The sequence below is a fragment of the Crocuta crocuta genome, unplaced genomic scaffold, assembly GCF_008692635.1.
Source record: "Crocuta crocuta isolate KB4526 unplaced genomic scaffold, BGI_CrCroc_1.0 scaffold363, whole genome shotgun sequence".
Classification (NCBI taxonomy): Eukaryota; Metazoa; Chordata; class Mammalia; order Carnivora; family Hyaenidae; genus Crocuta; species Crocuta crocuta.
In genome coordinates this window covers 1153777-1180034 of record NW_027531626.1, presented here as the reverse complement: position 1 = coordinate 1180034, position 26258 = coordinate 1153777, and the positions used below count along the sequence as shown (strand labels likewise).

General features: G+C 42.9%; 1 protein-coding gene across 6 annotated transcripts in view; it reads right to left on the bottom strand.

The window, feature by feature from the left end:
• Nucleotides 1-26258, bottom strand: part of LTBP1 (latent transforming growth factor beta binding protein 1) — a 399796-nt gene that overhangs the window by 349541 nt on the left and 23997 nt on the right. For 5 of the 6 annotated variants that reach the window (XM_077772762.1, XM_077772764.1, XM_077772765.1 and 2 more), the window contains exon 2: nucleotides 2694-2991. The exons of the other annotated variant lie outside the window; for it this stretch is intronic. In XM_077772762.1, coding sequence (XP_077628888.1) covers nucleotides 2694-2959 — 266 coding nt within the window. In that variant the 5' untranslated portion in view covers nucleotides 2960-2991. The remainder of the gene's footprint in view (nucleotides 1-2693; nucleotides 2992-26258) is intronic. 6 annotated transcript variants of the gene reach the window in all.

Below are 26258 nucleotides of genomic sequence, written 5' to 3'. Positions count from 1 at the left end.
TTTCTGACCCTCCCCTGTTCATGCTGTCTCTCTCTCTCTCTCAGAAATAAATAAAACATTAAAAAAAAAAAAGAAAAGAAATTGTCAAGATTGGGGTGCCTGGATGGCTCTGGCCGTTAAGCATCTGACTCCTGATTTCAGCTCAGGATCTCACAGTTGTGAGAACAAGCCCCATGTCGGACTCCATGCTGAGCATGGAACCTGCTTAAGACTCTCTTATCTCCCTTTGCTCCTCTCCCCGGCTCGCATTCTCTACAATAAAAAAATAAAATCAATAAGGATTTAAGAAATGGTCAGAATTGTTAGCGAGAATCATTAGCACCTAGAGCTATCTTTTCTCCTCACCCAAAGCACACCATATAGGTATGCCCCCATAAGTGTGCCCTGTAACATTGCTATGGTAAAAAGTATCTTCATTCAGAAGATGAAGCTTCTGAAGCAAATGTATCCACTGACTTATTTTTCCAAAGCAGTGTTAGAACTGACACCTTAGCCACCTCTTTGACTCACAACATTCTTGTCTAAATTATACTGCTGCTACCAAAAAAGAGAAAGTTGCTTCTTCATCTGACTTCTGACATATGGTTCTTACTAACAAGCCATATACATACACATCACAGAGGATCAAATTCTAAGAGAAGATGGTGATATTCAGATGAAGGATGTCATTTGTAAATTACTTCAGTTTATGTAAGTTATAACGCTAGAAAAAAAAAAAATCATTGCAATGCACAGTAACCTGACTCTTGATTGCCAAGGCATAGTTCCAACACAGAATTGTTCTTTGTTTTTAAGATCCAGAACAATGTTGGAAAAGACAGGTCTAGCTATGATATAATCAAAGCTTTGTGTCATTTCAAGGACACACAGTTCATTCATGTTCTGCCACCAAAAAAAGCACCACTATCTTTTCAAGAAAGGGTCAGTGAACTACAGAACTCAGGGGCCAGAGCTGGCCCACCGCCTGTTTTAGTATGACCAACAAGCTAAGAATTTGTGTATTTTTACATCTTTTAAAGGTTGAGGGAAAAACCAAAAGAAGAAGAAAATTCACATGGGTGACATGTGAAATTTCTATGAAATTCAAATTTCTATGTCCATAAATAAAATTTTATTGGATCAATCACATTCATTTATACGTCATCTATGACTGCTTTTGTGATGTAACAGCAACCATATTTCCCACAAAGCTGAAAATATTACCTGGCCCTTTACAGAAAAAGTTACCACTCTTCAGGGCATGGATGCTGAATCTTGACCTCTATTTAAAGCCTAACATTTGTTAATATTACTCACTCATTAACTGGGTTGTGTGACCTTGACCGAATTACTTAACCACTCTGCACCTCAGTTTCCATATCTGTAAAATGGGGCGAATAACAGCACCCACCTTATGGGCCCACTGGGAGTTGTACATTAACAATACATGCAAAGCCCTTGAATCAGCCCCAAGCATAGAGTAAGCCGCTGCTGAAGATTAGCTGCAACTACCATTCCTTCCTGCTGCAGGGCATGTTTTCCAACTGACAAGCCAGCAAGGTGGTGAGATTTCAAACTAGCTCCACAAACCTATTTACCAAGGTAGAACTGAACAATGAGAAAAGAAAGGAAAGAAAAGCAGAATGAAGGGGGTGAGCATGGGATGAGAAGAGAAAGGAAAAAATAGAAGGACCCCACTTGACGGGGACAGTAGGTGGCCTACTCAAAGGGGAAGTATAAATTAGGATAATTTCATCTATACCAACAGATGAAATAACTTCTGTGGGCTGACTGGATACTAATCACCATGTGGAAGCTGTCTCTAGGGGGAAAAGTATTCAAAATTCCCAGCAAGTGACTTACAAACGAACCGCTAGGTCAAACCCATTTCCAAGTGGAGAACTTCCTGTATTTTACATTCCTAGGCAAATGATAAGTGAGAGTTACAACACATTCTGCATCTTGTGATCCACGTCCAGTAACCATTTAAAAGGAAACGATGGACGTAAGGACCCTGTGCAGCAGAGAAGCCCCTCCTAGGGCCCCTCCGAGGAGGCAGGGGGTAAGCAGTCTTCTCCGAGCGTCCTCATTGTGTTCAGAAGGGCACTTACTTCCAAACGCTAAGAAAAAACCCTGTTCCCATAAATAGAACACAAGCTCATTCACCAAAAATGGACGTGCGTGGCAACTGGGAGGTAAACATGGTATTAAGAGAGGAGACACTTAACCTGCTACCGAGGTTGAGAAATGCTCTTTCCCAGGGCTAACTCTCATTTGGAATATCTTCTCTGTGAGAAGATGAGTTCCTGCCATTTCCATGTATTTTTACAAACTGCACGATTTCTCTTCTTCAATTATTTCAAAACTCTAGACACTGCCCACACCCCCCCCCCGGAAAAAAGAATTGTTTTAACACTCATGACTGCACCACCAATAACTCTATTACTCCAGTCCAACCTCGATCCCTCTAATCCTCACTACTGCTTTGGTTCATGCTTATGGTCCATCTTCCCGGCAGAAGCTAAACACACACACCAAATATTTTAAAGAGACTTGATGTACAAGCATAACATGTAAAACCTTCAGGAAAGAAGAGACGTCATTATCCCAGTGACTTCTGCAAACTGCACAGGAAAGGCAGAGTGATTGAAAGCAATCACTCAGGACAATAATTAAAAGATGCTCCTGAGTAGAGGCAAGTTGAAAACACTCACTGAGAATGAATCTGCTGGGATAATCCTACAGAAGGCTTCGGCTTGAGGGTCAAGGTCATCTGGGCCACAGGACTGACTCTTGGAAGAGTGTCTGCCTTCTTAGATGAAGTGGGCTTTGCTGCTTGCTCAGGAGGGACCCAAGAGGAAGCAGCCGCAAGACTCTGCCCTCCAAAGCCTGGGGATGAAGTGTCCTGGGCAGCTGCTGTCTCACAGGCTTTGCCCTTGGTCCCCGGTTTACACACACACAGTTGAGGCCGGAGACACATCCCTCCATTCTGGCACGGTGGAACACAGCTTGCTGCAGAAACACAACAGAAGACGTGACTTTGAAGAGAAGCATTGGAGACTTCACAAATTCTTCCCCAGGCTTTACTATCAGCACCAGGATGTTCTCCAATAAAATAAAACCTTAATAAAAGACATGATGACAATGACAACAATGATGATGACAGCTAATATTTCTTAATGGCTTCCTAGGTGCCAGGCTATTCTAATATGTAACAACAAATTTAATCCCCCAGCAATTGCGGGAAGCAAATGTTTTATTTATTTATTTTATTTATTATTTTATTTATTTTGCCTATGTTACTGATGACGAAATAGACACAGGGGTTATGTAATTTGCCACAGGTCACACAATGATGAGTAAACAGAAGAGCTGGGACTTGAATCCAAGTGAACTGGCTCCAACATCATCTTTCTTTTGTTTTTACTTTTGTGTGTGCGGGGGGGTGGAGGGTTTCAACATCACCATTAACCACTGCAGTAGAGCTGCCTTTCAGAAATGCATCAGAAGTGGGGCGCCTGGGTGGCTTAGTCGGTTAAGCGTCCGACTTTCGCTAGGGTCATGATCTCACGGTTCGTGGGTTCGGGCCCCCCGTCGGGCTCTGTGCTGACTGCCAGCTCAGAGCCTGGAGCCTGTTTCAGTCTGTGACTCCCTCTCTCTCTGACCCTCCCCTCCTCACGCGCTCTCTCTCTCTCTCCCCCCTAGAAATAAATTAAAAAAAAAAAAATTTTTTTTTAAAATGCATCAGAAGCAAAGGAAAAACTTAAGAAAATGTTTTGTCCTTCTTTTTAAATTGTGCTCAGTGGCTTAAGTTTCAGGTATCCAAATAAGACGTGGTAAAAAAGCCCAAGTCCCATCCCCAACCCCCAAAGAGCTACCAACTTCATCTTGCAAAAGCTATCAGAGCCTGGGGTGACTACCTCAGAAATGTAGCGTAACCCACTTTTTTGTTTCTACATGGACAGAAGGATGCACAGGTTGAGAATCATCCAAGATACACTTTTATACTTCTGTTTTTAAAAAGCCAGTTCCCTCAACACGATTCCTAATCTTACAATGAAAGGCAACCAGAAAGAAACAAGCCCTTTATCTCTTATTTGCTAGGAGGCATGTACTCTGAATAACAAGTCTTGTGGCCAGAGTTTCAAAGTTAGCAGGGCTATGGGTCACGGGTAAGGTAAGTGGATTTTATCACAGGCAAGAGCCCTTAGAAGTTTAGATGTTACAGACTCAAATTTCATTAGGTTAATGTTATAGGCTGATGAACAGGATTCCTTCAGTTTCTTCATTTGTCCCCATGCACTCATTTACATCAACTGATTTTGTTATCAGTCCACTTTTGACTGATAGGGTGAAATTAAACCCTTGGGGTTCATACAACATCCCCCATAAAATTCAATGCCAGATTCAATCCACAAATATTTACAAAATAGATGATGGATATGAACCAGAGGAGGCTTAATTATGGATGAACCAAATGACCAAGACCTAAAAGCCCTTTAACCTCCTGATTTGCTATAAAGGAGAGAAGATATTTTTCCCACCTTCCTACAATATGATTCCTATTAGTTATAGCAAATAATGATAAGAAATGACTGCCAAGTGTCAGAATAGACTGACAAATTTTCCAAAAGTGGGAAAGGATTCTTAAAAAGCAAAGAAAAATGCAGCCAGCTCCCTAGGTGACTTTGGGGTAAGTTATTTAACTTTAACCTCTGTACCTACACATGTTTGGGGGCAGAAGCAGGGCAGTAACTGCTTGTTCTAAAATGGTCCCCAAGAGTTCTTCCCAAATTAGGCTTCTAGAATTCAAAATCCAAAACTATGCACTTCCAGGGTTGAGGATTCTAATTTATCAGCATTTTCCGAGCCAACCAACGATCACTGGGTCCCTACTCGGCCATGGTTATTTATGGAATGTCACAGGAATGGAAATGGGCTCCACCCAGAGAGAACAGAAGTGGCCACAAGGGAGGACAGGACCGGGCTTTCAAAGCTGAGCCTTGGCCAGAGATCACCCCCCAGGCACTTTCATGTATACATTCTCTTCATGCTTTCAATTAGAACTATGTCTCATTTTAACATCTGAGAATGATTTCCGCTTCTCCTCCCTCCCAAGGTGTGCTGCAAATGTCCCCTCATCTACCAGGAAGGCTGCACAGAGCAGCGTACAAAAGTTGGTACCTAGATGGGGGCCAATCATGCAATCTTCCAAAATACCACTGAGATTATACAACCAGAACCTGCCTTTAGGAGGACAGCAAGGGATTCAAAGTGTAAGTGGTTAGAGATTTTTTTAACCCTTCAAATTTGGTAGCATGTGAGAGGCAAGGGAAAAAATAGTATAAAGACTTTAAACTTACAAAAGTTTTCTACTATAAGAGAAAAAGTATGTTATATAGTAGTCTGACTATATACGATACCACCCTTCTGCAGTAAATGCTGAAAGAACAATAATGAGGTGGGGGGGGCACCTGGGTGGCTCTGTCGGTTAAGCATCTGACTTTGACTCAGGTCATTATCTCACGGGTTCTGGACTTCGAGCCCCGCATCGGGCTCTGCGCGGACAGCTCAGAGTCTGGAGCCTGCTTTGGTTTCTGTGTCTCCCTCTTTCTCTGCCCCTCCCCCACTTCTGTTCTCTGTCTCTCTTTCAAAAATAAACATTTTAAAAAAAGAATAAAAAGAAATAAGAAAAAGGAAAATGACTATTTTCTCTTCCCACGTAGGCTCTGACAGCAGCTTCCTGGGACACGCAGACAGGAGGGGCTGGCTGGAGCTGGGTCAGGGAAGGGAGAGGGGGGACAGAGTCTCTAAATGCCAGGGTAAGCCCCTCACCTGACATGTAGGGGGAAAAAAAAAAAAAGCAAACCTCACGACCTGCAACCACATTTCATCAAGCCATGTTTCCTCGGAAACTGGGACCCCATGCGTCACGGTTCTCGTGGGGCACCTTGACCAAGTTCAAGTGTGGTGCCTGGACCAGTGGCAGAGTCTCCCCAGAAGCACTTCAGGAGTACACAGTCTTCCACGCCCCCCCGCCTGCTAAATCCCATACTGGAGTCTGGAGATGTGACCCCCTCTAGACAGTCGGACGCGCACCCAACTCACAACCACAGACACACCGCGTTTGGAAACTGGCCCTCTTCCACCAGCAAGCGTTTTGAGGATTTTTCTTAAGCTCATTTTCTTTTTCTAATTCCTGTAATTAACATACAGTGTCGTATTAGTTTCAGGTGTACAACATAGTGAATCAACAATTCCATACATTAGGATTTATACTTGTGTAACTGCAAATTTGGGGTTTTCACCCTACAATTGCATTTTATTGAATTGTTGTGATAAATGTGTTTATGGTGCTGCCCTTTTATTTTTAATACATAAAAAAAAACTTTCCATGTGACCAAATTCTCAAGATTATTATAGGTCCCTTCCAAAAGTTTGTGTTTATCATCATCTACTTCATGGCCAATGCAAAAATTTGTAGGCACTTATGAGGAAACTGTTATTCTAACCGAGGCACTGAACTATGTGGAAAATTATAAATAAATGTTACAGAAATATTTTAAAACCGCTTTTTCCACCAGTTGATTCTGCATTTGCCCAGCCCCAAGCAGTTCAACACAAGGAGCAAACACTACATCAAGATCTTATCACTGGGGTGGGCAATGGTTCTCAGGCTTTGTCACACGGTACAATCACCTGGAGAGCTTTTAAAACTCTCCAAACCCAGGGCTGACACCAGGCTCTGAATTGGAATCTCTGGGAGAGGGGCTCAGACATCAGTTTGGGTTGCTTTTGTTGTTGTTGTTGTTGTTGTTTAAACTCTCCAGGTGATTGCAATATGCAGCCAAACTTGAACAAAATCCTAATCCAGACTTGCTGACAGACCAGGTTTTGTAAAATGCAGCTCTTCGGATTTGTTTTCCCTCTCCTTCATTCAAAAATTTATTCAACGCAAGTTGAATTCAACACAAGTTAGCTGCCCGTGAGATACTTTCAAGACCCTCGACACCTGCCCAACTCGCCTTTCCACTCTCACTGCCCCCTACCCATCACTGCAGAAGCCCGCCACTCCTCACCTCTGCCCACAGTGCCCTGTCCTAAAACACACACGCCCCAAGCTCTTGCTCATGTGAAACCACCTCCTTCTCTATAAAGTCCTTCCCAAATGTCCACCTGGGCCCCTACAATGATCTGTTCATCACCTGAACTCCTGTCTCCTTTTATTTTTCATATCACAGTCCCCATGTTCTGCCACATGTCATTAATCATCTCAACAAGTTCTCTTATGCCCCAAACTATATTGTAAACTGAGGTACATTAATTGGCTTATATAGAACTTTCGGTACCCTAGGACGGGAGCTTTAACCTCATCTTGGTCGACTAACTGGTATGAAAGCAGAGCCACCCCTTTCCAAAGGATGCTGGGAGTTGAGGACATCTGGAAAGGGAATATAATCAGTGGGCTCCTAATTGGTTACATAATAACATCTACACCTCCAGACTCCATTAGCATGTTGCATCTTCCATCAAATCTCCAATCCTCCAAAGATATTTTTAACACAAATTAATATTAAAATATACTCTGCTCATGTAGAAGATCTGTGGTGGCATTTAAACAATCTGCAATTAAAGAAATGGTCTCAGAATCCCAGATCCAATGTATTCCAGAAGAATTCTGAAGGGATAGGACATTCTGAAACCGAGCTGGTCAAGGATGAACAGAAAAGAACATCACAGGGGCACCTGTGGTGGCTCAGTCGGTTAAGCAGCTGACACCAGCTCTGGTCATGATTTTGCGGTCCTTGAGTTCAAGTCCCACATCATGCTCTGTGCTGACAGCTCCCCCTCTCTCTGCCCCTCCCCTGCTTGTTCATTCTCTCTCTCTCCCTCCTTCAAAAATAAACATTAAGAAATTTAAAAAAGAAGAAAAAGAAAAGAAAATCACAATGCACTGGTAGGAACTGTGACAAGTTACTAAACTTCCAGGGCAAAAGCATGTTAAGGGGTTTAGCCTCAGAGGTTCAGATGCAGCAGAAAGAAAAAAGAGCTGCTGCCAGGTACCTGCACACAGAGACAGCTTGTCTACAGACTGTCCCCTGAGCATCCACCTGATACTGAGCTGAACAGAGCAGAACACCATGGGGCAAACTACCCAGGACGTGTAAGGCACAAATTCCCAATCCCGACCCGCTTAAGTCAAGGCATTTGGTAGAATCACCAGAATCAAACCCCTTTTGTTTATTAAAGTTTACTTGCAAAGAGAAACCACAAGCAGGCTCCACAAGATCATGTGCAGAGCCCCGTGTGCTAGATGCTTAACCAACTGAGCTACCCAGGCACCCCCAGAGTTAAACCCCTTTTAAGGAGGATAGCAAACCTCGATATCAAAATCAGGCAAGAAGAATACATGAAAAGAAAACTAACACAGAAACCAGTTAAGGATATAAGTATAAATTACCTAAGTACAATATTAGTATTTCAGAAACAGAAAAGCAAGCAGAATATTCCAAAAACATAAGGATGGCTTTAATGTCAACAAATCTGTCTATGGAATTACCCATGTTAAAAAAAATTAAATGAGAATTTATCTCAATGAATGCAAAAAAAAAGCTTCCAATAAAATTCATCACTTACTCATAGTAACAAACAAAAACTGTTAGCCAACTAGAAATACAAGGGGATTTCCTTGTTCTGGTAAACAGTATCTACAGCAAATCCCACAAGAGCATACCAACGTGTATAGCAAATACTACGAGGAAACTGCAGAAGCATTCCTATCAAAGTCGTAAACAAGGCTAAATGCCTATAATAACCTCTAATAATTGATGTGGTATTGCCGTGTGCAGCTGATAGGACAAAACAAGAAATATAAGGTCTAAGAACTGGAAGGAAAAAACAAATTTATCGTTATTTTCAATTTAAGTAAATGTCTACATAAATAATTGAGAAGACTGTACAAACTACTTTAAGTGATAATGTAGAATTGGTTTAGAGACAGAGCAACAGATCAACAGTATGTAACATAAAACATACAAACAGACTACAACATGGAGCTGTGCAAGGTGATGGAGATATAACAAATGGGTAGAGAAACAATGGACTACTTAGTGGTGTTGGACAATAGACAAGCATTCATTTAGAATTAAAATTAGATCCCTCCGGGCGCCTGGGTGGCTCAGGTGGTTAAGTGTCTGACTCTTGATTTCGGCTTAAGTCATGATCTCACAGTTTGTGAGTTCGAGCCAGGGGTTAGGCTCTGTGCTGGAGGTTTGGAGCCTGCTCATGATTTTTAATCTGCCTCTCTCTCTCTGCCCCTCCCATGCTTGTTCACGTGTGTTCACTCTCTCTCTCTCTCTCTCTCTCTCAAAAATAAGCTTTAAAAAAATAATAAAAGACACCGTATAAAAAACCAAAAGACAAATGACACACATTTAAACAAAATTATAACTAGATTTATCCAGAAGTCCTAAAAATCAATAGAAATGCAAAAAAAAATGGACAAAGGCTATGAATTGGTTATTCATGGATGATGAAATGTGAGTGGCAAATAAACGCAGTAAGATATTGAACCTCTCCAATTACCTGAGAGCAGCAAATCAACACAACACTGAGATGCAACTCTACAGGCAAGAGACTAGCACTAAGTCTGTTACCACCAAGTGTTAGCAAAGATTTAGGGAAACAGGGACTCTATTACACACTGCTCACAGGATAGATTTTATACTCTGTGAAAAGCAACTCAGCAATATTTAGTAAGGTTCTAATGTGAAAACCCTATACCCTGCAATTTTACTTCTCGGCTGTCATGTGCCCAAGGAGAAACATACAGGCATGTTCACGGCACACCAGTAACAGTAGGAAAATACTGATATTGATAAACTGTAGTATATTCATACAATTAAATACTACAAAGCAGTTAAAAATCATGATCCACATCGATATCTAGCTCCGTGGAGGGATCCTGAACATCACATTCACTGAGAAAGTAAATTACATGATCATACTTTGTAATACTTTTCTTTATATGATTCTAATACCCATCCATGTAAGTTTTTAAACATATAAAAAAAGTCAGTCATTTTTATAGAATATGAAAACAAAAGCATAAAAAAATATACTGATTCTCAATAAATTCATGACAGTGATCACCTCTTGGAAAGAAGTAGAACACCATGAGAGAAGAAAACAAATCATTTTACTGGCCTTTTTTTGTTTTTGTTTTCTTAGTTCTTAAGACACGTAGCAAACATGACAACAAGCATACTTAGATCAGCTGTGCATACCTACATAGGGATTTACTACTCTACCCTTGGTACTTTTCTGTATATTCTTCTGTTTTTCAAAATCAAAATGATTTTTTAAAAAACAACTCCACAAAGGCAATTGAGAATTGAAGGCAGTTATGAAATATTCCCTAATCACAGTGTAGCACAGGGACGAGGCCGGTCAGTGTCAGAAAGTGCCACCACGACCAGGGTGAGCTCAGTCCGCCAATTCTGAGCTTGCAGAAAGCTGACATCAAGGCGTCGGTGAGTAGAGTACGCAACACAATCCTACTGTCCTGGCTGCCAGGTCCGTCGTCCGAAAAAAACCCTTTCATCATTTGAAACAAATTCTCAGATTTCACCCCAAATACTCTCCAATTTCTTCCATATCTGAATCCAACTCCAGCTGACAAGCTGATCCTTACGTTCTTTAAACGTTTGGAGTGACTGTATTTTTAGGAAGTAACCCATGCCCTGAAGCTCAGCCTCTATTGCTTTTAATTCTAAAAAAGTAACTCTTAGTTATATTTAAAACTCACCCCAGCCCACACGGGGCCAAGAGTGTGACTCGCTCTGCCCCTTGCTTTTCTCTCCAAACAAGTTGTAGCAAGTCTACCACATGCGTCCCGTGGAGAAATGTGAGTCTAACTGTGTCTTCTGTGATCAGAGACAGCAGGTGAGAAATGGCTTTGCTGTGTGCGTCTTCACAGTAATTCCCAGCTGCCCTTTGAAGTTATTCAATAACGCTAAGTGATATCAGATCACAAGAAACGTAGCATGAGGTCACACATTTTGGTCTAACTCTGTCTGCTCCTTGTACCAAACCCAAATAAATGCTGAGCTTGCCTCACAAATGTCTCCGGGTCAGCTTCCTCCAAAATCCCTCATGAGCAAAAATTATTAGCATAGCATCCTCAGGCTTTTTCTATCCAGCCTTATGCAATAGTGACGATTTCCACAGAACCGAATTTTGTGCACAGGTGAACCAAGCACCAACATGTAGAGTAACCCTTAGGGGTTTTGATCGTTAGGAAAAGCCACGTGAAATACTTTAGGTGTGCGTGTGCCGCATTCATGTTGTCTTGCCAAGTCAGGCTATCAAGCATGGGCTGTTTCTCCACTCTCTCCTACCCTGTTTGCTTCTGTCATCTACTCTCAATCTCCAGCGACAACTTAACCAAGCTAGTTAGACCAAGATAGTCAGATGGTGGTGCAGACAGTCTGCACAAATTACATGGAATGCAAGTCACAAAGGTTGTGTGCAGAATTTCATAGCTTTTCTCAGCAGTTTAATGCCTTTATGTCAAGCACTGGGCTGCCGACTGCCTAATTCCCCAGGAGCTGTGTTCTGCAAGGGTGAGGTTCTGGAAGCCTGAGCTCAGCAGGAGTAGCTTGTTACTATGTGATTTAATTTAAAATAGGTCGTCAGCTGAGGCCAAACACGCTCCTCCCAATCCCATCAATAACTGTGAAATCACTCACGGAATATAACATAATTAAGTCGTAAGTCATGTAATGAAAAACCACCAGCAGTTTTTCTGGGTTCTGTTTCTGGTCTTATTACTGTCGTTTTATTAACGTGTCTTAACCTTTAAGTCAGTGAGAAAAGAAAACAAAGTTAAAGATCTACAGTTTAGACTATATAAACATTTAATTAAAAATAGCAAAAGGAAGAGAGAAACCAGAAAAATATTTTCAGAAATATGCTATTATGTAGAAAGAATAAAAGTCTTTAACAAGTTAAAGCCAAATATTAAAAGGATAAAAGGACAAGATAGACAATAAAACAAGAAAATGCAGTTAGTAAATAAACTTGTGGGGTAATATCCAAATTAATTAAGTCATCAAAAGAAATGCAAACTAGGGGCTCTAGGGTGGCTCAGTTGGTTCAGTGTCTGTTGATTTCGGCTTAGGGCACTGTTCAGTGAGTTCAAGTCCCGCATGAGGCTCTGTGCTGACAATGTGGAGCCTGCTTGGGATTTTCTCTCCCTCTCTTGCATTCTCTCAAAAATAAATAAACTTTAAAAAAATAATAAATGCAGGGGCATCTGGGTGGCTTAGTCGGTTAAGCGCCCGACTTTCGCTTAGGTCACGATCTCGCGGTTCATGGGTTCGAGCCCCGCGTCGGGCTCTGTGCTGACTGCCAGCTCAGAGCCTGGAGCCTATTTCAGAGTCTGCGTCTCCCTCTCTCTCTGACCCTCCCCTGCTCACGGTGTCTCTCTCTCTGTCTCCTAGAAATAAATAAAAATATTTTAAAAAAATAAAAATAAAAATAAAAAAATAATAAATGCAAACTAAAACAAGGAGATACTTTTATGTGACATCTAGCCAAATATTGCATTAGTATAAAGTGTCACAAAGGAGGTAGTAAAATGGCACAAACCTTTTAAAAAGCAGTTTAACACGGTTTCAAATATTTCAGTAGCCTCATTTCTAGAAATTTATTCTAACAGTAGTCAAAAAACAAATAACTATGCACATACATATGTCAGCTGCCCACAGCTGTGTTCTTTATACCAATGAAAAATTCAAAAAGGAAGCATACAGGTTGAATCAAGTATGGTATTACAACCATTCAAAATCAGAATTATAATGTGATACTGTCAGGTTTTTAAATGTTAATACTGTTCATGTGAATGAAAACAGTGTTATTCTGTTAGTTAGCAACCACCTTCTCTAACAGTAGAACTTTATTCTCTGCACTAATGCTAGTATGTATGTATGATAAATACAAGTTGGTGACAAATGTTTGCTTTCACAGGCTAAACTACTATGCACATATGGAGTACGATTATAATTGACATCTCTAGATTCATCAAAAGGATGACCATATATTTCTAAACAATATATCTATAATGAATTTTAATCCCATCATACGATCTCTCTTCACTCATTTACACATTAAGACCTTCCCCCTTCTAGGCTAGCACTCAAGATCAGAGTCCGGTAGGAAAGGCATTTTAAAAAGTCACTGTACAGCTATATACTGGAACAAAGGCATAGAAGGGATGAGAGATGAGGGGTCCTCAATGGGTAAATGACAAATATTTTGATTTATCATATCCAAGGGACTACAAAGGATACAAAGAATTCTTAGAATGGTTTGTTTCCTTGAGGACCAATGAAATCCCCCTGCCCAAGCTCACCTACTGATAGAAAGCAGATGAAGCTGGGCTCTGGAGTCACACCGATCAGAGTCCAGACCACCCCAACCCCAGGCCCTTGCTGTGGGCCCCTGGGCCTGTTGCCACGTTTGACCTGTGCTTTGGTCTTTCACTGAACCAAATACTGAGTAACAATTTCTGCATTATTTTGCACCAGGCACTGTCACATGCCCTGTGATCAGAACTGCACACAAGAAAATGCCACCTGTGCCCCGTGAAACTCACTGCCCAGACAGAAGACTGGCAGGAACCATGATTATCATTATCAGAAGCACTTTGGAAAGAGCATGGTGCACAGTGGGGGCCCACCCATATGGGATTTAGGTTATTAGGAAAGACCTCCCTGAGATCATGAACTTAGGATCAAACCTGAAAGCTAAGAGAAATAAGTAACACACAGCCCTAGCCCTGGAAGGTGGGGACACATGTTAGCCATGACACCTGCCACAAAGCCATTAAGAAGCAAAACACAGGATGCCTGCGTGGCTCAATGGGTTGAGCATACAACTCTTGATTTCAGCTCAGGTCATAGTCTCATGATTGTGAGATGCAGCCCTGAGTCAAGCTCTGCACAGACAGAGTGGAGCCTTGCTTGGGATTCTCTCTCCCTCTTTCTATGCCCCTCCTACACCGTGTGTGGGTTCATGTGCACAGTCTCAAAAAAACTTTTTTGTTTAAAAAGGAAGCAAATTGCATATGCACTCTACTGACTCGGGAAGGGCTTTTCATTAGAGGTAAGTTCAGCAAGGTGAGGAAAGAATTACAACATATTCTTAAATATATGCATCCAGCACACAGATCAATACACTTGAATGGGACCAGCTGAGACCTTATCCTATAGATGAGGAGCACAACACCAAGGCCCATCATCACCAGTGTAACTTAATGCTGCTCTAGATGTTCTCATCTGTTCAGTAATAGATGCAAGAGAGGTGTACAGTAAGACAAGCCAGCTCCTACACTGCCCACAAGGCTGTCCGTGGGTATAGACGGTCTTTACAACAATCAGCCATATTTTAGGATTAAGACTTAGAAACACTCATGCTTGTTTGTGTTTTAGCATTCCTAAACCAGGAAATGTGATACCCAAACAGATCTACCTCAGGATTACAAGCAATACAGTAGTGCAAGATAGAAACATCCTACCCATACAACAACAAATGGATAAAAATCACGGATTAAAAACAAGGTTTCTGAGGGGCACCTGGGTGGCTCAGTCAGTAGACCGTCCGACTTTGGCTCAGGTCATGATCTCACAGTTCACGGGTTCAAGCCCTGCATTGGGCTCTGTGCTAACAGCTTGCTCAGAGCTTGGATCCTGCTTCAGATTCTGTGTCCTTCTCTCTCTGCCCCTTCCCTGTTCACACTGTCTCTCCCCATCTCTCAAAGATAAATAAATGTAAAAAAAAAAAAAAATTTTTTTTAAAACAAGTTTCCAAGACCTTTTTAATGATATGGAATAATGCTAATGATGTAAAGCCAAGTTAAAAATAAATTAAAAGCTCCTCATCACTCTAGAACTCACTCCAATCAACTTCGCCCCTCTATCTGTCCACTGAATTGGATCTTGTCAGAGTCACCTGTGACCTCTGGGCTGCCAAGCTAGGGGCCATCTCCCTTTCTCGGCCAAAAACCAGCAAGCAGTGGCCCTGCTAGACCAGTCACTCCTTCCTCACCACTGTCTTCCTTAACTAAGATGTCACATGCTGCCAGCCCCTCTTCCCTTCTTGACCTCTGTTGAAAGTTTCCAAGGCTTGCGTGGTCCTTGGACCCTTCTCCTGGTGATCTCATCCAGTCCTAAGGCTTTGATTTCCATGGAGGCTGTGCCCAAAGTCAGATATAGGCTGTGCCCTCCTATATGAACTCCAGATTTCCATGTTCAACTGCCACACGAATAGCTCCACATGAAGATCAAACGGACTTTTGAAATTTAGCATATTTCAAGTCCCCTCCCCCACCGCAAACTCCACATCAGGATCCTCCTTAGCACTCTTCTCCTTAGAAGGCAGTGCCATTCACCAACTGGCTCACCAAGTGCATTCGTTTGCTGGGGCTGCTCTAACAAAGTACCACAGGACGGAAGGCTTGAACAACGGAAAGTCATTGTCTTGCAGTTCTGGAGACAGGAAGTCTGAAATCAAGATGGCGGAAGGGTCGGTTTCTTGAGGGCTGTGAGAGACTGTCCCATTTCTTTCCCCTGGCTCCTGGTGGTGCCAGGCGTTCCCTGGCTTGTAGAAGCTGCTATCCCCCTCTGGGTCGTCCCACCTCCCCTCTGTGTGTGTCTGTGTGTTTCATAAGGACAATAGTTCTCCTGGATTAGCCACCCCCCTCCACTCCAGTATGACCTCCAATGACAATTTTCTCAAGGAAGGTCACATTCTGGGAAACTGGGGGGTTAGGACTTCAACAAAGGATTGGGGCCGGGGAGTATTTCAGCCCCTAACATGCAATTGTCCTATGTGATGCTTCTCGTTCTCTCCTTCCACACATCCAAATCCACCTCAAGTGCTGTTAGCCCTACCTTGAAATACATCCTGGATCTAACCGTTGCTCACCGCCTTCCCTCAAACCCTTCCTCGGGCCACCTTATCCCCGGCACTCCATGCTCCCCAGAACAGTTAGAGGGATCCTGTTAGAACCAAAGCCAGATCACAGGACTCCTCTGCTCCAAACCCTTGAAGGCCTCCATCTCACACATTCTAAGCCCATATTTCTATGGCTGCACGTCTCCGCCACCTTTCCCCACATCATTTCCTAGAGCTCCTAAGCACCATACCCCCATCACACTGGCTTCCTTCCTAGTCCTCATACGTGTTTCCACTTGCACTGGGTGCTCCCACCTGTAACGTTCTTCCCCAGATAATCACAGATGCTCCCCACCCCATGTTCATTCTTCCCTAGATAGTCACAGGCTGCCTTTCCACGTCACTCAGCCTCCTTTGTGATCAGATGCTCCAACACAGCAGACTCTGGGCCTCTAATCCCATACTCTGCCTCATGTTTCTTCAGGGCATTCATCCCTACCTGACGTTTAGCTATTCGCTGTCTGCCCTCCCACTAAAACATCAGCTCCACAGGGAGCTGGGCCTAGAAAAAAGTGTGGCTCATAGCTGATAATCAATAAATAATTGCTGAATGAATGAACCCAAGAATGAAGGCTGGAAGAAAAAGAGACCTAAATGCGAACATGAATTATTTACCTATGATGGGTGAAGTTATGTAAGTTATTTTTTGTTTATACCGTATTATGCTTTCCAGATTTTCAAAAGTGGCCTGTTATTTTATAGTACGGCAAAAAGCGACAATACTTTTTTGAAAAGAAATGTTAATTCACTTAAGGGCTTGTTTAAACATGCTTAAATTTTTAAGGGCTGTAATTTCTACAATCTAAACAATATGTGAGACAGAGTACCATACACTAGACGTTATGATAACTGTGCTACAACTTACTTTGAAACTTTGAAACTTATTCTTAGCATACTATGATTGGGTAATATGTCTCGTACTAGTATTAACACATTTAATCTGTTTGAAAAGCTGACTTTTTATTTTCATCAACCAAAAATGTTAAACAAGAGAAGACTTTTGCAAGTCAGAGCAATAAAACATAAGCTTTTATAAGGCCAAAACGACTGCCAAATTGAGAATGGAGTATCTGAATCTTAGATTAACAAAAAGGGGGGGGAAGACTAAGACAGAAAACACTACTCTGATTAGAGAGCGTCACACAGGGGTGAAGAGCCCACTGAAGCCAGACACCCCACACCAAGCCCCTGCTCAGACAGTCACTAGCTGAGTGCCTTTGGGTAGATTTCTATTACCTTTCTGCATCTCACTTTTCCCATCTGTAAAATGGGAGGGATGTTAAAGAGGGGGGCGGTTCTCTAGGGATTAAATGACTATTCAACCCACTTAAAACAAAGCCTGGTTCACAGTAGCCCTAGAGGGGTGCCAGCTATTAGTATTATCCCATGTACCAAATTCATCCCCCATGCACCCCAAAATAGCCTTTAAGAAAGCTTTTGAGGGGTGCCTGGGGGGCTCAGTCAGTTAACCATTTGACTTCAGCTCATGTCATGATCTCACAGTTTGTGGGTTCGAGCCCCACATCGGGCTCTATGCTGACAGCTCAGAACCTGGAGCCTGTTTCCAATTCTGTTTCTCCTTCTCTCTCTGCCCCTCCCTTGCCTGCACTCTGTCTCTGTCTCAAAAATAAACATTTAAAAAACTTTAAAAAATAATTTTTAAAAATAAAAAAAGAAAGCTTTTGAGAAGGCAGCTCTTACCTCTATCTGGGATATAATTTTATTCCTACCCTTGGAATTTTACATTTACTGAAAAGAAGCCTTTCACACTGAATTAAATATAAGCAGCTACCTTTGTTTTCCTTCTTTCCCACACCTCATCACCCAGAGTTAGGCTGTGGTGGTCACAGTGACAGCATCATTAAGCTAAAATATGATATAACTGTTCTCCCATTTACAAACCAATTTTCTGAAGTGAATACAAAATAATAGCTACGTGAGTGACACCGAGCCTTTCAGTGTCACCATTTATTTTGACAGCAATCCTGGAGGTAAATTAAGAGGATTATGTGACCAGGGATGGGAACACCCTGGAAAATGCATGCTCCAAGCCATGCCCAGAGCCGTTACCTGCTAAAATAAAAACGCTCGCAAATGTCACTGATGCCTGAGTGTCATTGCAGAACACAGACACTCGACAGGCTGTGGATGTGGCCCCTGCTACAGAACCCACAACCATTAGGCTCTTCCACCCTAATGGAAGGAAGCAGCACAGACGATGCTCTTTGTAACCAATCCCCCGCTACTAGCTCTCCTATGGTGAAACGGGATAGAAATATTCTCAGAATTAAAGCTGAAATAGAACCGAGGACTCCAAGGGCTCATCGGCGAGCAGCCGAAAGGAATAACCAAAGCTCTCTTTTCAAAACCTTAATATGTAAAATTAAAAATTGCTTAAAGAGCATGCTCATTTGCAACATCCTTCAAATGGAGAAATTAGTCCAGATGATCCTTTTACCCATGAAGTGGGCCTACCTTTCTAAATCAATCTAACAATCTAAATTGTTTCTTAATTTAATTGATCTCTAAAATCTCTTCCATGGGGGCGCCTGAGTGGCTCAGTCGGTTAAGAGTCCAACTTCAACTCAGGTCATGATCTCACGGTTCGTAGTTTCGAGCCCCGCATCAGGCTCTGGGCTGGCAGCCAGCCTAGAGCTTGTTTCAGATTCTGTGTCTCCCTCTCTCTCTGACTCTCCCCTGCTCACATTGTCTCTTTCTCTCTCAGAAATAAAACATTAAAAAAAATTTTTTTTAAATAAAATCTCTTCTGTAAACTAACCTCTCATCATCTCTGAAGTAAAAACTGCACCACCAGTAGTGACGTTTAATTATTAAATGAGGCATTTTTCTGTTAGAAGTTGTCAATTTTATTTCCTTCTAAAACACTACACAAACTTATTAAGTGGATGATGATAATCTTAACGCTTTTGTTTTTCGGAAAGTAAATGGTCAAAGTCTTTAAAGACTTCATCCAAGTAATTCTTTTCATTGTTCAAAAAATGCCATAAATAACCAACTTACATTAATTTGTCTCTGTTTTCATAAAAAGTAGAACTGCTAAATTTTCTAAGTTGATTCTGGAAAAACAGAATGAGAATAAGGAACTTTTACACAATTCTGGAAGTAGAGTTTTGCAGTTTTAATAAAGCCATGAAAAATACAATAATCACAAATTTCGCACATCTGCCTGTTTAACAAAGACACTATGAAGTCATTTATTCTTTTTTTTTTTAATTTTTTTATTATTTTTGAGAGAGAGAGAGACAGAGACAGAGAGGGAGACACAGAATCCTACGCAGGCTCCAGGCTCTGAGCTGTCAACCCAGAGCCCAATGGGGGCTTGAACTCACAAACTAGGAGATCATGACCTGAGCTAACGTCAGACACTTAACCAACTGAGCCACCCAGGTGCCCCTGGGGTCATTTATTCTTAAACCACAATCCCCTATATATAGTACATTCCCAGTACTCATTTTTTGTATTTTTCTTATATTTCTTTCCATGGATTGTCACCAGCTCATACTGTGATTAGCGGCAGGCTTCTGTGGAGGAGGCATGAGGGAAAGAGGAAAAAAAGACTATTGTGGTTCTTTGTGGTAGCTAGTCTCTAAAGAGGGTCCTCAAGAATTCCACCCCTCCTCAGTAGCAAATGCTGTTCCTCCCATCAAAAAAAGGAGCTTCTGTTCCCTCCCCTTAAATCTGAGCTCGGTCTCGGACTGTTCCACCAAAGAAATGCACAAGTACCATTCTGAGACCTCTGAGCCCAATCATGACAAATACCAAGAAGCAACATTTCTTCCATCTTGGAACCCAGCCACCATGTTATGGGGAAACCCAAGCAACCACATGGAGAGACCCATATGGAAGAGAACTGAGGCCCCCAACCAACAGCCCCTGCTGAGCTCCTAACCACCGCAGCCAGCAGGATCTTGCCAGCCGTGTACGTATTCTAGCTTAGAAGTAAAGCCACTTGCAACCACCCACACTGATGTTACATGGTACAGAGACAAACTGTCCCTATTGAGGCCTACCAGATTGGAAAATCATGAGTAAATAAATGTTTGTTTTAAACCACATAGTATGAAATGTTTGTTCAAAAACTCTAGTCGGGTAATTGGGTCTTGCAAAAATACACTGGAGAAACAGTCTTCCTTAAGAAGAGTCACTGTATCTCATTCCAGGGCTTCTGTTATTCTACCATGCTCAATTACCCTGCATGAACACTTAAAACCTGGCTTATGTGATCCAGGCTTCTAACTAAAAACTAGCATCAATGTGATTAATAACTCCATGAATCCTAGGAAGCAGGGAGAAAAGTCCAGCATAGACTTCCATATCTACACGTTCTCAAGCACTGAATAGGATCACATAAATACAAAGCCAGCTTTCAATGTTTGCCTGACCAAGTCACCAGATACACACACACAAACACACACACACAATACTCACCCTTGATAATAACTGCCACAATCGAGTACTGTTTCACAAATTTTGTTATATTTTATCACCATTTTATAAATAATGTAATATGCAAAAAAAAAACAATTGTATGCTTCAAATGGGTGAGCTACTCAGTTTGTGAATTATATCTCAATAAAGTTGTGTAAAACAAAATCTCCATCCCCATATAAGGCAACTACCTTCAACAACTTATGAAGCTCAAGGAAATCTATGACAACAGATAAATTGGTCCAGCTGTAGCCAAAGCTGAAGTCATAAGCTCTCAGAATAAGGGTGAAATTTACCCAAGGATTAAAATTCCCCTGAAATCTCTCTGCCGAAGTCAAGCACCTCCTGTAAGATCTCCACCCCACCAGCATCCCAGGTCATCTTTGAACACTCTATCTTACAAAGACTTTTCCTCATATTCAGTTAAAACCTATCTTCCCATAGCTTCCATTCACTGACTCCTCCTTACCCAGTAATTGAAGAAAGCTCTACCATACTGCCCATGAACTCTTTCCTCCTGACTCCATATACTCATTCCTGCCACTACTCCTCATGTGGGCACGGTTTTCAACTTTCTCCATCATCGGTAGCATAGCTCTGAGTGTATTAGAGCACGTGTCAATATGGAAGAGCATGAGCTTTGGAGTCAGAATCCCTTGGTGTAAATCTGAGTTCCATCTCCTACAAGCCATATGACCTTTAGCCAGTTACTTAACCCTTTTAAGCTTCAAGCTCAACATATGTAAAATGGAGAGAGTAAAGAAGTCTCATCTTTGGGGGAGGAGTCAGGACAGAAGTGAGTACCTAAGATAAAAATCACATATAGCCAGAATGACCCTTGCATATCTATTGAGGAAGGCCAGCATACAGTCTCTCAATACGTTTTTCTGCATTTGAACACGTCCCCATTTCTTCATTTAAACACCATCTCCCTCCCTCTGCCACGTTCATGCAACAACTCAAGCTAAGTGTGTGAATGGTGCAACTCCACTATAAAGAAGCCACCTCAATGTTAAGCAGCCAGCACAGGGTCTGGAACCCAAGAAGCCAACCACATTCTTAGCTTTTACTAATCTACTATGACTCTAGGAGGAAATGACAAATCTAATCTGGGGTTTCCGAAGTGGACAGCCCAGGGTAGAAGAGAGCCGACCTATTAGTGGGCCAGTGCTAAGGTTGTTTTCTGTTTGCTTTTTTAATGTCATGCCCAGGATCTCTTTTTCTGTTTTCAATTATCTTCTTCTTCCTTCAGTGGACAAGATGAAGAGGGCTGGAGAACCCACAAGATCACCCTGGAGAAGACAGCCCGGTGCTACCCTTCCAGGTACCCCCCACCTAGTACCGAGCAGCAGCTGCGTCCACACTCAGCTGGAAGTACTCATCCTAATTCCCAGACAGCTCTGACTCATCCTCGCGGGGCAGAAAAGGAGAAGGTGGTTTTGCTGACTCCACCCCATAGAACATGAGACACACATTTTCTCTTCACCACCCACAGACGCCTGCCCTATCACCTGCACAAATGTAATTACCTTATTAACTAAACCTTTGCGTTTGTTTGAGACTAGTTAGTGGAGTCACCCAGGTGCACTGTTGAAAACTAAAATTAAATATATTCCACCACACAGCTGAACCACTACACAGTTAAGAAGCTGAAGGGCTTTTTTTTTTTTTAAAACATAACAATAATTATAGTCATTTGCCTGGTGAAACCGTTCCACAACCGAGGGGGATTTCCCACCTGTGACTGATGACAACCTCTGACCAGATGGCAGGGACCACAAGCCAGTGGGAGGACACGTCTCTCTGCCTTACCACCATACCCAGCTCAGTGCAGAAGTCGGAGACTGTAGGAGGAAACTCCTTAAAAAGACCATTATAGCTGGGGAGAGGGAAAGAGGCAAACCATGAGAGACTCTTGAATGCTGAAAACAAACTGAAGGCTGAGGGGGGTGGCAGAGAGGAGAAGGGGGGTGATGGGCATGGAGGAGGGCACTTGTGGGGATGAGCACTGGGTGTTATATGGAAACCAACTTGACAATAAACTAAGGGAAAAAAAAGACGATTATAACAAGACACTTTTTTCCTTTCGCTACTTATTTCAGGGAGGGGAAAGTATTTGCATTTCTGATAGCCAGTGTTCGGTGGCAGTCTGTCACACTGTCGCCTGACAAGCCCCAGGCAATGCGAAGCTACCACCAGATCCTTGTCACAGCCTCAGCCACTTCTAGCAGAGTCTACGGGATGAGCGGCAAGGGAACACACTGTGCAAGGCGCTTTCCTACAGAAACCATGCAGACAGTTGTCAGCTTGGTGGCCGAGCCCGGTCAAACCTACAGAGTACATACAGGACTGAGCCAGATCCTAATTCACACAGAGGTCTTCATCCCACTTACTGGTTCCTCTTCAGGGAAGACGTTTCCTCTCCTCGTATACTTTAACCCCAAAGGAAGGACAACCCAATGAAAAAGTACCTGTAGCAGGAGAATTAGGTCCCACCTGTACCAACATTATACAACCTTAGACCAGGGCTGTAAGTGTGGTCCGTGGACTTAGCGGCATGCATCACCTGGGGTCTTACCAGAAATACAAGTTCTCATGCCCCGCCTCACACATGTGGAACCCAGCAATCTGCTTTACCAAGCGCTCTAGGCGATTCTGATGCATTTAACTTTTGAGAGCCACAGTCATATTGAAGAGTCACTTGTCTTAAGGTACCCTGAGCTGTGCAAAAGGCATCTCTGGGGTGACCAGCATTCCATTAGCTGCAAAGCAGTATGGTACTTGGGGCAAATGGCAGAATCTGGCAATATCAGCAGGGTCATAGTCATTCTGAACAGTAAGCATCACAGGCCAAGTTCAAGGCAGCTAGCTCAGGGACAAGAAGGATGGGTGATCATAAGTCACAGATGCTGTCCTGACCTGTGGCTTGAAAGGTAATAACACTGCCAACTTCAGAGTGGTCTGCATCAATGGGCAGCTAGGACTTGGTCTCGAAATTTCAAAAAAGGTTAAATCCTCTCTTCAAATGCAATTTTACAATGAGGCTTAAATATGAAACAGAAAGCAGCGGTGAGTGAGCACGCCCCCTCACCTCTCCCCCTCGGTAGCCCCCGATATACTTCAGGAGAAACCTGAGGGCTTCTGAGAGCAGTTTGAAAGGCAGAGGCTACTTATTAAACACACGGATTCCTGAGCCCCACCAGACGCACTGAATTCGAAGAGCCGGGGCTTGAGCCTTGGGGACCTGTATTTTATAGTTTCTCCAGCTAATCCCGATGACCAGCCAATTAGTACCTCAGAGCAGTACATGTCTCAGATGAGGGCCCTGAGGTTTTATATCAGAATCATTTAGGGGAGACTTTGTTTTTTTGGTTTTTAATTTTTTTTAATGTTTATTCATTCTTGAGAGAGAGAGAGAGCGAGCGAGCACGAGAGGGGCAGACGGGGGTGGTCAGAATCCGGAGCAGACTCCAGGCTCCACGCTGTCAGCACAGAGCCTGATGGGGTCTCAAACCCACAAACCGCAAGATCATGACCTGAGCTGAAGTCATGCACTGAACCCACTGAGCCACCCAAGCACCCCTGCAGGGAGACTGTTAACCCTGCAAATTCCTGGGCCCTTGCCAAGCCCTACTGACACTGGCTCTCCAGAGCCCAGGCATCTGCATAGTCAGGGTGGTTCTTCTGTGCCTCAGGTGTGGGAAGCTCTGTGGCCGTAAGCCAGAGTGCAGATTCCATCCCTCTTATTTCCATGGCCCACGCCAAAGAGTATTGTCCCTTGATCCCCCCACCCACCCAATCTCTTTCAGTTTCTTATGCTCTTACCAGAAAATACCAAAAGAACTTATCCTTCCTGATCTCTTCAGGCAAGGACTCCTCGTGGTCAGCCCCTGAGCCTTGACTTCCAGAGCCTGGATGTCCAGTCACATTCTGGGAGCAGGAAGGAGGCATGTCTTGGGGAACTCACTCCTTTTCAGTCTTACCCCTTAAGCATAAAAACAGGACCACAGACAACTAGCACCGGTGAAATGCTTTGAGAGGTGGACCATGGGTGCTCCAATAGAATCACCTGAGAAACTATTAGATGTCTAGGCCCCACCCAACCTCACAGGTTCTGCCTTAATTGCCTGCGGTGGGGGTAGGGCATTGGCATTTTTTAAGGGCCTCTTGTATTATAATGCAGGGGAGAAAACCACTGTCCAGAGCAGGGCTTCTCAAATGTGACCATGCACAGATCTTATCAAAACGACGGTTCTGATTCAGTTGGCAGAGATAGAGCCTGAGGCCCCTGCATTTCCAGAAGACTCACAGATGACGCTGGTCCATGGGTCACATTTTGAGGAACAAGGATCTTGGGTTCTCAAACTTTAAAATCACCTGGACGGCCTGTTAAAACAGACCACTAGACCCACTATCATTTCTAATTCCATGTGTCTGGGGTAGGGCCCCAAAGTTTGCCTTTCTAACAAGTTCTCAGGTGATGCTTATGCTGATAGCCCAGAAACCACAATTTGAGAACCATGAAGACCATGGTATTAAATATCAAGAGAGGCTGGGGAACTTTCTGAAACAGGGCACCAGGCCTAACCCATAGGAATACCGGGAAGGAGCTCAAGAATTACAGTTCAACAAGCTTTCCAGGGCCCACGCTCAGGTCGAGAATTTCCACCTTGCAAATGCAATAAGCATTTTTGGGACGGACGGCAAACTTTACTGGAAACAGAGTCCAAACATCACTTCATAATAAAGTGCCAGCACTGCACACCTACGATGCTTTCCCATCAGCCCCTACCAAGTCCCCCAGGTCCCACTACCAGGAACCAGGAAAGTTCCCAGTAACTACTGAGTCTCTCAGAAGCCTTTTCCATGGGGTTAGAAAAGACAATGCCACAGAAGCTCTTCTTGGGAACAACATCTGTGTATCTAAGGGGAAGCAACATAGCACGGTAATTAATCACACAGGTGTTAGATTCAGAAGACTCAAGTTAGGATTCTGGCTAAACTCAATGGGCCTCAATTTCCTCATCTCAGCAATGGGGAAAATGGGATCTCCTTTGGAGGCTGTGGAGAGGACAGGAGATAATGTGCATAATACACTTAGTGGAGGGCTGATACTTAGTAGGATCACAAACATAGGACAGTTCTGACAGCAAAGCCATAAAGTCTTAGAGTTGGAAGTGACCTTGAGGACTAGTCCTCAGCCAATAAAGGAAACTCAAAGAGCAATAACGCAGTATTACGTAGGCATCTGTAAGAAATGCCCTATCTCAGGCCCACCCCAGACTTTCTGGATCATAGTCTCCACTTTAACATGACCTCCAGGAGATTCCCATGCATGTTAGTTTAAAAAGCACTGCCTTACACTAACTTCACCAGCTATGGCATCTATCAGTGGTTCTCAACCTTGCCAAGGTAAAATGATCTACAAGGCTTTAAAAAAAAAAATACTCATGGGACAACTGGGTGGCTCAGTCAGTTAAGCGTCAGACTCGCTCTGATCATGATCTCACGGTTCAAGAGTTTGCAACTCACCTTGGGCTCTCTGCTGTCACCATGGAGCCCGCTTTAGATCCTCTGTCCCCCCCCTCCCTCTCTCTGCCTTTCCCTCACTCTCTCATGAGCTCTCAAAAAATAAACATTAAAATAAATACATAAGCGCTGGTTTTCTATATTATCTGCAAAATCTCCACTCCTGCCCGCCCGGCTAGGCTGGCAGGCAGATTTTGTATAGTATGTTTATATTGAGATGGATATAAAATATTGAACATGTAAAAAAAAAAAAATACTCATGCCCTCAGAGAATCTGATTCAAC